Here is a 12,934-nt window from a genome sequence, read left to right on the forward strand (position 1 = left end):
TTCCTCGCTTGGGATCCAGATGCAGGATCAAGGCACGCCATTCTTTCCATGAGAGAGAGAGAGAGAGAGAGAGAGAGAGATTGAAGCCAGAGCAGCCCAGGAAAAATGAACCTTTTGGGAGGGGAGCAGTCCACTCCTTTGCGTTGCCCAGGAGCCGGCTTTTTTCAGTTTCCAGACTTTGCAAGCCAATGGCAGGCTCCGGTGCTGGGCCAGGCTCAAAGTGTGTGTGTGTGTTTGTGTGGCTTCCTTTTTCCCCGCCCTCGCCCATGAAGTCATGGGTGAAATATGACAAAGGGAGAGGCAGAGGAGGAGGAGGAGGAGGGCCAAAGGCAAGTGGAACTTGGAGACCAGTTGGGCGCAACAGTTTGGAGCAACTTGAGCCCGCTCTAGAAGGGGAACAGGCTCGTTGAAAGCAGGCAGGGAAGAGTCCGGGCCTTTTGCAAAGCTGGCATCCGCAGAAGTGAGAGAAGCGATGGGGGAAGACGGGGTGCAAGTGGAGAAGAGCGGGGCGCGGGTCTCTCCCGGCTCGGAGGAGGCCCGCAGCAGCAGCCCCGTGCCTTCGGGCAGCCGCAGTCCGAGCTTGAAGCAGCTGCTGCCCTCGACGGGCTCCGGGGAGGCCGGCTCGCGCGACCCCTCGCAGCAAGTCAACGCCATCACGGTGCTGACCCTGCTGGACAAGCTGGTCAACATGCTGGACGCAGTGCAGGAGAAGCAGGCCAAGATGGAGCAGCGGCAGATCGAGCTGGAGGGCTCGGTCAAGGGCATCCAGAGCGACCTGAGCAAGCTGTGCAAGCACCACACCTCCACCTCCAACACGGTGGCCAAGCTGCTGGAGAAGTCGCGCAAGGTCAGCGCCCACACGCGCGAGGTGCGCGAGCGCATGGACCGCCAGTGCGCCCAGGTCAAGCGCCTCGAGCACAACCACGCCCAGCTCCTCCGCAGGAACCACTTCAAGGTGCTCATCTTCCAGGTCAGTCGCGCCATAAGCGCTGCGTGTAGACCCCCCTCGCTGGGCGGGAAAGGAAGCAGGGACTGAGGCCGCAGGTTTCAAAGAGGGCATGATGGCATACCATACATCCATGTAGCCCAGAATATCGAGGCAGGAAATCCCACACTATCTGAGTGTGGACTCAGGGCCCTTCCACACAGCCCTATAGCCCAGAATATCAAGGTAGAAAGTCCCACAATATCTCAGTGTGGACGCAGAACCATTCCACACAACCCTATAGCCCAGAATATCAAGGCAGGAAATCCCATATTATCTCAGTGTGGATTCAGGGCCCTTCCACACCCCTATAGCCCAGAATATCAAGGCAGGAAATCTCATATTATCTTATTATGGACTCAGGGCACTTCCACACAGCCCTATATCCCAGAATATCAAGGTAGAAAGTCCCACAATATCTCAGTGTGGATTCAGGGCCCGCCCACACAGCCCTATAGCCCAGAATATCAAGGCAGAAAATCCCACAATATCTTGAGTGTGGACTCCTACAGAGCCCTTCCACACAGCCCTATATCCCAGAATATCAAGGCAAAAAAACCCACATTATCTAAGTATGGACTCAGGGCCCTTCCACACAGTCCTTTATCCCAGAATATCAAGGTAGAAAGCCCCACAATATCTCAGTGTGGATTCAGGGCCCTTCCACACAGCTATATATCCCAGAATATCAAGGCAGGAAATCCCACAATATTTGAGTGTGGACTTAGAGCCATTCCACACAGCTCTATAGCCCAGAATATCAAGGCAGGAAATCCCACAATATCCAAGTGTGGACTCAGGGCCCTTCCACACAGCCCTATATCCCAGAATATCAAGGTGGAAAGCCCCACAATATCTCAGTGTGGACTCAGGGCCCTTCCACACAGCCCTATAGCCCAGAATATCAAGGCAGGAAATCTCACAATATCTAAGTGTGGACTCAGGGCCCTTCCACACAGCTCTGTATCCTAGAATATCAAGGCAAGAAATCCCACAATATCTGAGTGTGGACTCAGGGCCCTTCCACACAGCCCTATATCCCAGAATATCAAGGTAGAAAGCACCACAATATCTCAGTGTGGACTCAGAGCCCTTCCACACAACCCTATATCCCATAATATCAAGGCAGGAAATCCCACAGTATCTGAGTGTGGACTGGGTTATCTGAGCCCGCACTGCCATATATTCCAGTTCAAAGCAGATAATGTTCCAGTTCAAAACAGATAATAATATTCAACTGTGTGGAAGGGGCCGTAGTTAGAAAGTTAAATCGTTAAATATCAAACAGGGTTGTTGAGAGTTTTCTGGGCTGTATGGCCATGTTCCAGAAGCACTCTCTTCTGATGATTCACCTGCATCTGCAGATGCCTGCCAAGGCCACAACCCCTGAGGATGCCTGCCATGGGGGCCTTCCATACAGCCCTATATCCCAGAATATAAAGGCAGAACATCCCGCTTTATCTGAGTGTGCACTCAGATAACCCAGTTCAAATCAGATATTATGGGATTTTCTGCCTTGATATTCTAGTATATAAGACTGTGTGGAAGGGCCCATAGTTGCAGGCAAAATGTCAGGAGAGAATGCTTCTGGAACATGACCATACAGCCCGGAAAACTCACAACGACCCAGTGATTCCAGCCATGAAAGCCTTCTACGAGGGCATTGAACCCAGCCATAGAACCCATAATACCAAGGCAGAAATTCCCACAGTGTCACCTTTGAACTGGGTTACCTGAGTCCACACTGCCATATAATCCAATTCAATGTGGATTTTATACAGCTATGTGGAAGGGGCCAGAGAAGAGGCCATAGTCAGTGCGCAAAGTTATTATTAAAGCCCTTTCTACACCCCTTTATGAAATCTAGATGATCTGCTTTGAATTGGATTTTCTGGCAGTGTAGACTCGGGGCCCTTCCAGACAGGCCCTATATCCCAGGATCTGATCCCAAGTTTTCTGCTTTAAACTAGATTATATGAGTCCACACTCCCAGATAATCTGGGATAAACAGGAAACCTGGGATCAGATCCTGGGATATAGGGGCTGTCTGGAAGGACTCTTGGATAATCCAGTTCAAAGCAGAAGATCTGAGATCAGACCCTTGGATATAGGGCCTGTCTGGAAGGACCCTCGGATAGTCCAGTTCAAAGCAGCTAATGTGAAATATTAACCTTGCTATTCTGGATTATATAGCAGTGCACAAGAGCCTGGATTTTTTATGGCAGTGTAGAAGATGCCTCAAACTTAAGGCAACCCGAAGCCTAAAGTTTAGGGTGAGGAAAATGACCATGGAGGGTGACCCATGGGCCTTAATTTGGGGAGCCCTGCCTTAGGATCTCCATAGATTGGAACTACTTCAAAGCACAAAACAACAACAACAACAAAGGGGAGGCTCAGACGCCATCATCCTTCTCACATACACACCCTTCCACTTCAGAAAACATCAATTCCTTTCTGTTTCTTTCACTAGTCTCCAAAAATTACACTATGTACCAAAATTAGAAAAAAAATCTGTTCCTGGTTTGAAAGTATTATTTCCTGTTTAAATGTGCGGTACGTACTTTGAAAGAGGTTGTTATGCTCCAGAACCTTTGTTTTTGTGGCTGTCACAAACTAGGTTGAATTGGATAAGAGTCATCAAAAGCAATAGCAAATATGCTGCTGGATGTCCCGTAAAAACAAAGCTTTGACAATATATTGTCGAAGGCTTTTATGGCTGGAATCAATGGGTTGTTGTAGATTTTTCGGGCTATATGGCCATTTTCTAGAAGCATTCTCTCCTGACGTTTCGCCTGCATCTATGGCAAACATCCTCAGAGGTTGCAACCTCTGAGGATGCTTGCCATAGATGCAGGCAAAACGTCAGGAGAGAATGCTTCTAGAATATGGCCATATAGCCCGAAAAAACCTACAATATCCCAAAGCTTTGGCAGTTTAATAAACTTTTTTCCATGTTTTTATGATAGAACCAATTAGAAAATGACATGTATAACCCAGGAACAAAAACCATGTTACATAGTGTTATCTCTATATACTGTTCTCATGTATAAGTTAAGAAAGGTCATATCAAAATCTATAATTTTGACTCCCAAACCTGCCCTTGACTGATGCACGAGAATATATGATATATCCTAATCCTCTCGATAAATCTGACCAAGAAAATCTACCATAACTCAGACACTCGAAGGCTCATTGCAACACCTGATGTGAGCTGTGGTTACACATCTCATGCTCAGAGGCACAGTCTTGAACTTTGCCACACAGGTTCCAGCATCAAGCTGAGACATGCAGAAAGGAATCTCAGCTCTGATAAGTCCAATACTCCGCACTGAGCTATCATGTCTAGTTGATGCTGTTTTCATCCAACTGAAATAGTTATGAATCATCAAATTTTCCACCTCCAACATTCCACTAAATAAACAGAGGGCACATTGATGTCCTCTTCAGCGAGGGAAGATCCGTTAGCTGTTGGCACTGTGCTCCAGCCCTGCCCAAAGACTTGGAAGACATTTTCTATTGAATCTTTACCTAGATTCCTTGCAATAAATTATTGCTTCTCTTAATAGTGTATTACAGTTGGATAGCATGCAGTTAAGACAACAGCAGCTCTTTGCCGGCGGGTTTTATACATTGAGTTCAGCATTGATGCTCACTCCCAAATAAGCCTGCTTACAACTGCAGTAGTAAATGCTGAATGATCAACTAGTAAACTTAATTAATATTACATTCATACATACATATATATTCTCATGTCAGGAGCAACTTGAAAAACTGCAAGTTTCTTCTAGTGTGAGAGAATTGGCTGTCTGCAAGAACGTTGCCCAGGGGATAACTGGATGTTTTACCATCCTGTGGGAGGCTTCTCTCATGTCCCCTTATGAGAAGCTGGAGCTGACAGGGGAGCTCACCCTGCTCTCCAGATTCGAACCGCCAACTTTTTGGTTAGCAATCCTGCCTGCACAAGGGTTTAACCCAGTGGTTCTCAACCTGTGGGTCCCCGGATGTTTTGGTTTTCACCTCCCAGAAATCTTAACAGCTGGTAAACTAGCAGGGATTTCTGGGAGTTGTAGTCCAAAACACCTGGGGGCCCACAGGTTGAGAACCACTGGTTTAACCCATTGCACCACCGGGGGCTCCTATATTTTGTGTTAGCATTTGTAGAGTTACATTTTGTTTGTTTTTAATAATCATTTTGTATGGTTTCCTGTTTAGGAAAACATTTTGCATTGAGATAATAAAAAGTATAGCAGGTACACTTTTGAAAAGTGTTTTTATTTATTTTTGTCCTCTTCAAAGAGGTAGAACAATATTGTGCATCAGACTCCCAAGCAATTATAGATTGCATTCTCGTTTGAAAGTGTACCTTTTTTTAATCGGTGGAGTTTTTCCCCCAGTTTATTAGGATTTCTGTACTTGTGTCCGAAGCTTGGTTTAACTTCAGCCTTTCCTGTTTGCCAGCTGATGTCATTTTCTCTTTTTGGTCTAAAACACATTTACACTTTGCTCCTGGCTGTTCTAAGAAGCACTCCTTGTACTTTAACAGACGTTGTCACTCTGAACAAATTATTTTAGCCTCGTTCTTTTTCCTCTTAACTGTTTTAAAATGCTTTAACGGCATGAATCTTTCTGAGTTTTACTCTTTACTCTGTAACCGGCCATGTCTGCTGATGAAACCGCAATCTCCGTTGTATACTTTCCCAGGATATAGAATCTTGTATCCTGGACATCTGTCTGTAGTTTAATGTTAGTAAATATATTCTGTTGTGGTCTAGCTGATACGGAAAGACTTGATGAGTGGTTCAATCAGGTTAATGCCATGTTCCCCTCCCAAGAAACTCTTTCCTCCTGGAGACAAAACAACTCCCTCTTCAATAGCACTTCCACTGTCACAGAATCATAGCATGCATTATGCCAGGCATCCTCAAACTGACCATCTGGCTGTTTGGACCTCCAACTCCCAGGATCCTTAGCCAGTTTGTTCAATGGTCAGGAATTCTGGGAGTTGGAGGGTTGCAGTTTGGGGGTGTCTGATGTACATTGTAGAATTAATACAGTTCGACACTGCTTCGTCATGGCTCAATTCTATAGAATCATGGGATCAGTAGTGACAAGGGACTCCCCAGTAAGCATTATGCTGTTACGCCTTGAGCACCCATTGGGGAGATAGGGCAGGATACAAATAAAGTTTATTATATTAGAGCAAACAATGGTGGGAGCCATAGTCCCTGATAGTCCCAAGACTTTGACCCTGAGATCCCAGGTTCTGCTACATCATTCACTAGGAAGTTTCTTTATAGGGTAATCAAACCATTGCAGACTAATGAGTTCTCTGTTACAGTTACAGATTCAGGGCCCTTCCACACAGCCATATATCCCAGAATATCAAGACAGAAAATCCCACAATATCTGCCTTGAACTGGATTATCCGAGTCCGCACTGCCACATATTCCAGTTCAAAGCAGATAATGTAGGATTTTATTCAGCTGTGTGGAGGGGACCTCAGAGAAAGCAAAATATAATAATGTTTGTTTCTATCCATTGAATAAACCCACCACAAAAACTCAAAGTACTTAGGGCTACCCCAAACAATTGCAGATAGTAAGACTGAATTCCAAGTGAGGGCCCTTCCAGACAGGCCCTATATCCCTGGATTTGATCCTAGGTTTTTTGCTTTAAACTGGATTATATGAGTCCACACTGCCAGATAATTTGGGAGAAACAGAAAACCTGGGATCAGATCCTGGTATATAGGGCCTGTCTGGATGGGTCCTTCCATAGAGCCCTGTATCCCAGAATGTGAAGGCAGAAAATCCCACAATATCTTCTTTGAACTGGGTTATCTGAATTCACACTCAGATAATGTGGGATTTTCTACCTTGTGTGGAAGGGCCCAAAGTATCCTAAAAGCACCAGATCTCATCTGAATGTTGAAGCTAAGCAGGGTCAGCCATGTTTAGAACTTGGATAGGAGGCTACCAATGGATTTCAGGTGTTCTAGGCTAAATTCCAAAGGAAGGAACTGGCAAACACATCACTGATGCTTAATCTACACTTCCCTATATTCCAGGATCTGATCCCAGATTATCTGTTTATCCCAGATTATTTGGCAGGGTATACTCATATAGTCCAGTTCAAAGCAGATAATTTGAGATCAGACCCTGGGATATAGGGCATTGTAGACCAAGCCTGAGTATTCCTTGCTAAAGAAAACCCTATGAAATTGATAAAGTAGCCATAGGTCAGCAGGTAGCTTGAAGGCACATATACTCACATGCATGCATAAGATTGCACTGTGAGTTTTGGTTTTCACCTGACCAGTGTTCCAACATCTCATTTCCCAATCTTCATCAATAGATTCAACAAATGGAGTTTCATGGAGACAAATGGCTGGGCTCAACCTACTCCTCTTCCTCCCCACCATCTCCAAAAGTACATACGGAGAACATTAGCCTTTCCATCTCACTTCTCTTATTCTAGTGTACTGGCCAAACAAAAACCCTGAATGGAAAGTCAAGGGCTGCCTGTGTGTGATCTGAGGACACCCACATTGTGTTTTAATCACATTTCTATGGGCAGAATGCCACAGAAAACAGTATGGCATTCATGTGCATATATAATTGTTATCCCCAGCGGTAAAAACATCTTGCTGAGACAGTTGTTTATGGAGGCATTACTCAGATAGAAAACATTACGTAGGTTTTTATACAGGATCAGAATTACTTGCTAGACAAACACACTTCAGGTGTTCATGTATTTATGTCCAAAATTCCTTGAATAAAAGTGTTCTTAAGACTTTAGATAAGGGGTATGGGACACTATGCTTTCATTTGCAGCACGTACTGCTGTGGTGATCTGTAATTTTGTAACACATACCCTTCAGGATGATTGCTGGTTACTTCTGGTTAAATATAGCATATGGAGAAAAATTATGCCAACGAAGTAGGATGTGCATATATCAAAGTAGGGTAGATACCACGGCCCCTTCCACACAGGTGTATAAAATCCACATTAAACTGAATTATATGGTAGTGTGCACTCAGGCTATCTAGTTCAAAGCAGATATTGTAGATTATCTGTCTTGATATTCTGGGTTATATGGCTGAGTGGAAGGCTCCTAAGGGCTCTTTCACACAGCTCTATATCCCATAATATCAAGGCAAAAAATCCCACATTATCTGAGTGTGGATTTTGGGCCCTTCCATACAGCCACATAATCCAGAATATCAAGGCAGAATAACCCACAATATCTGCTTTGAACTGGGTTATCTGAGTCCACACTGCCATGCATTCCAGTTCAAAGCAGGTAATGTAGGATTTTATTCAGCTGTGTGGAAGCGACATCAGATAACTCAGCTCAAAGCTGATATTATGGGATTTTCTGCCTTGATATTCTGGGATATAGGGCTGTATGGAAGGGCCCATAGTTCCATTGAGGTAAATATTCTCATGAACTCATTGTTAAGAAAAGAATGTGTATGTGTTGCTGTTTTATTCTCAGGACAATGTGGTAAGATAAGGTTGGCTAGGAAACAATGACTAGCCCAAGGTTGTTCTTTGTGGTCCCTAACTTGGTGGAGCCATTTTCAGGGCCCTTCCACACAGCCCTATATCTCAGAATATCAAGGCAGAAAATCCTACAATATCTGCTTTGGACTGGGTTATCTGAATCCACACTGACTCAGTCCAAGTTCAAAGCAGATAATGTGGGATTTTCTGCCTGATATTCTAGGTTATATGGCTGTGTGGAAGGGCTCCTAGTTCTAGGGCCTGTTCAGACTACACAGCTATAGTGTTATGATTCCAGTTTTAGATGCCATGGTACCATCCTTCTGTGGCATCCTCAGGTTAAACCTTTAGACTCCTCAACCAGAGATCTGCTTCAGACCAAACTGCAAACCCCATATTCCACAGCATGCAACCATGGCAATTAGAGGGGAATCATACCACTTCAACTATGTAGTATGCTCCATCTTTCTGACCACAACCCACATGAACACATTGTTCATCTTTATTGTTGTAGAAGGTTCTTCCAGGTTCAGATCAAGACAATTTATAATCTGAAGTAAAAGATAACATGGTACTCTTTCTGATTCCATGCATAGTAGCCAAGTAGACTAGCACATTGGTGGTTAGACATTCATCTTCTACTACACTTGAGTATATTGCCCTAGGTGGGGTCCACACAGTCCTATCCCTTCAACAGCTCATGCACACCCATTAAATCCTTTATCTGGCACCTGCTTACTCCTTCCACTGATAAATTCTACACCGTAGTGGCGTGACACATTTACCTAAGTTGTGCTTGAACTATCTATCTCTGGGACTGCTTCCTCTAAAAGCAGCAAAGCAAGAAACCTAGCTATGTTATCAATTTCCACCAAAGCATTAGATGAAAGGGATGGATGGAAATGGACAACAAATAGGAAAGGTTTTGGAAAGGAACATCTGGGAATCTTCAAGTACTCATAAATCAGCTGCTTCACCCTGTTTATGGAAGGGTGACTGAGACTAAGGCTATGGTAGAATGGACTAAGACTTCAGAAATCCAGATTCAGGCTGCACTCTGTGCTATATAACCCACAGGTTAATCTTGGGGCAGTCCTATTGGCTTTGCAGAGTTGTTGAAGACAAAGTTGTGTGGACAGGAAGCTATGTAGCATACCTGAAGATACAACAGAAATGTAACAAGTAAACATAGGTCTCTTCCAGGGCTGAGCTATACCGCCTGTGGCGTTTTCTGTGAATCCAGGAAGAGAAAATGCAGCTACAGCTTCCACCCTCTCATATGAATATAGCAAAATGTGCATACTTGTATGCATGCCAATCACCAGCTCTCTCAAGCTTAAAATGCGCAAGGATGTTTTGCTTCTTAAAGCAGCAGCCATTCCTCCAAGTATTGAAGGGGAAATAGACACACCCAGATTGCTGATCATTGTTTTCCAAGGGAAAATAACTATGTGAAAACTGTCTTGGAAAGTAGGGGAAGAGAGAAATACTTTGAATCAAAGTAAGTAATGAATTAACAAGGAACCAAAAAGGAGGAAGATAAGAGAGAAGAGGAAGAAAGAGAGCCTCTTTTATATGTGTTATCTCAAGAGTAAATTATGGGAACGAACACTGAGCTCTGTTGTATCAAGCTTCAAGTGATAAGGAACTTTGTTTCAGTCCTTTCAAGGAGGCCTGCAGCTCCTGTGTTCCTGTTGTGCCGTAGGAACCTGCGTAGGACTCATGGCATTCTCTTAACAACACGAAATGTCACAGGAAGTTGACAATCCTATCCCCACATATCCAGGAGTCAATATTACAGAATGCAGCAAAGCAAAGATGTAACTCTTCATTATATTAGTAGTTCCCAAACTTTGATCCTCCAAGAGTTTTGGAGTTCAGTGCATAGGAGTTCTGGGAGCTCAAATCGAAAACATTTGGAAGATCAAATTTGGGAACCATTGCTTTATGTATTTTTCTCAATCCTGGGGTGGTATCCATAGACCACTTCCATGTCTGAAGGCCAGGGAAAGTGACTTGTTTACATGCACACCTATCTCCCAAAAGTATTGAATTCTCCACTCCACAGGTAGCTCTCTAGTTTACATGTTCTATCTTCAAAGATCTCAAGGTCAATAGTCCTCCAGAGACTGTCACAAGGGTTGTGCCATTTGCAGTGTAACATGGGAGACAGCCCTCATTTTAGGATCTAGACAGGAGAGAAGATAGAAAGTTCTGTAAACATTTCAGACTTAGCCAGGGGCTTCCAAAGCCAACAAAAGTATTTGGTTTTGTCAATTGATTTTGCCAGTTGCAATCCACAACGAGTGACTTTTTTGTACCTTACTGTTGCAAGGTATGTGGCCTCTTGTCTATTTGGCCTGCCAAATTTGCACAGTAGCAATACTCTAAAACGGTGCTTCTCAATCTTTCTTTGATCAGGGATCACTTGATCAAGGGCCACTGTCCAACATTAGTATGAAAAGGGTTACAAATCAGTTTTTGCTCAGCTTTCAATTTGGTTTGGTTATTAGGGGTGCTGATTCAGAAAATTGCATTGGATAGACCACATCAGCTTTAGTTTCTGAAACAGAACATATGCCATCCAGTAGTAACCATCTGCTTGCCCACAGAAAACCATATTTAATAATCTAGGGCTGATGTGGTATTTGCTCCTGGGGAAAAATGTCTGAATTAAAAAGTTGCACAGAGTATAACCCCTTACATGTCTGTCTACCTTGTAACTACACCAATGTTCATGATATTATTGTGAACAGCCTTCACTACCCTGTACTTAAAAAGTATTTATGTTATCTTATTTTTAATCTTACCTTCAACCCAAAATGTTACCAGGGCAACTTTATTACAATAAATAAAGCAGGGTAGTCCCTCCCACCGTTTAAAGGCATGATTCAAGAGGGAAGAATGTTGAGCAAGGAAAAGGAAAGAGAATTTTTTAAAGTTAAATAGTTGTTCTTATCCAAATGAACTGGTTATCCAGCTGATGGAATGACTTGCCTTCCAAGAGGCAGTAGAAAGAGAAGTCCAATAAAACTGATCTTTCAGTAAGAATTGATGGATTAATCTTGGGGCATTTTTACACTGCATGAATATAGTGCTATGATTTTACTTTAATTTTTGTGGTTCAATCCTATCAACTCTTGGGATTTGTAGCTTAGGAGCATTTATGATTCTCTGGGTGCTTCCACATAAACCTATATCTCAGGAGCATCCGTGTTTAAAAAACACAGATGCTCCTGGGCTCCTATCCATCTGGGATGGGTGTCCAGATGTTCTTCTGGAACTTTCTGGAAGAACACTCGGGCACTGTAAAAAACAACTTACCTGGCCTCCATTAGAGGGCTACCAGAGCTCTACTGGCATGTACAAATGACACAAGAGAAGGGGGGCAGGAGCGATTTTCCTCCTCCTCCCCCCCCCCCCCTTATCTCCTGACATATCATTCCTACGTGCCAGGAGAGCTCCAGCAGCCCTCTAATGGAGGCCAGGTAAGTTATTTTGTTTTTATAGTGTTTTGGGGGGCTTTTGGAGAGGGGGTTGGTGTTCTCACAGTTTTCCAGGCTAATTTACCCTGGAAAACTATGGGACTACTGTCTGGACTGCAGTCCAGACATCAGAACTAGTAGGTTTATCTCGTGCTTTCCAATAAGGTGTGGAATAAACCCACTAACAAATTAATTCACCACAAACCAGGGTTTTCCTGGTTTGTGGCAAATTAATTCAGGTTTGTCCAGAATGTCATCTGGACAGCCCCCCTTGTTATTGTGGTAACTCCCGCATTAAAGAGGCTATCTGGATGTGCCCTCTGTAAAAATAAAAAACCTATAAAAAATATAAGTCCCAGGAAGTAGCAGTTAAAATGGAATCATAGCACTATAATTATGCAGTGTGAAAAGGCCTTATCCTCAGTTTCTCTCTAACGCTGGTTAATGGAATTTATTGAAATTTCTTCCTGGTGTATATTTATTCATTACCGTTTTTATTTCTAACTTTGTACAATGCTCGAGAGACAGTCAACCCAGGCAGATATTGTGTTAGTTACTATTACATTTATCTAGTGATAAAAAAGGGCTTGAAATGCTTCCCATATATTTTCTCTATAATCATTACCACCCAGTAAGTTTTGTCATCTCTTTTTAATAGGTCTGAAGTATAGAGTTTATTCTGGGAAAAGAATAGCTTTGTGTAACATCACCTGATAAATTCATGAAAAGCCCCTTGCTGTTTTGTATTGGCTTTTCTCTGAAAAAAGAGATATATTTTTTGCTTTAAAGTTGTTGATGATGAGAATTCAGTGGCGTATACACTGTAGTATAGCGAACAAATGAGTAAAGCATTCAGAGTCACTATTCCCTGATATATCATGATTTTATCAAGAATCTATTAGAAGATTCCATTTCCCCATCTCCTTATTTGCAGACTTATTTGGCTGCCAATCCATCC

At 43.3% G+C, this 12,934-nt stretch overlaps 1 protein-coding gene across 1 annotated transcript in view; it reads left to right on the forward strand.

The window, feature by feature from the left end:
• Window positions 1-262: 262 nt before the first annotated feature.
• The window catches only part of CAVIN2 (caveolae associated protein 2), a 45,119-nt gene continuing 32,447 nt past the window's right edge, over window positions 263-12,934 (forward strand). Inside the window, exon 1 of the mRNA XM_060780739.2 lies at window positions 263-970. Coding sequence (XP_060636722.1) covers window positions 473-970 — 498 coding nt within the window. The 5' untranslated portion in view covers window positions 263-472. The remainder of the gene's footprint in view (window positions 971-12,934) is intronic.

Source organism: Anolis sagrei, chromosome 1 (assembly GCF_037176765.1).
Source record: "Anolis sagrei isolate rAnoSag1 chromosome 1, rAnoSag1.mat, whole genome shotgun sequence".
NCBI lineage: Eukaryota > Metazoa > Chordata > Lepidosauria > Squamata > Dactyloidae > Anolis > Anolis sagrei.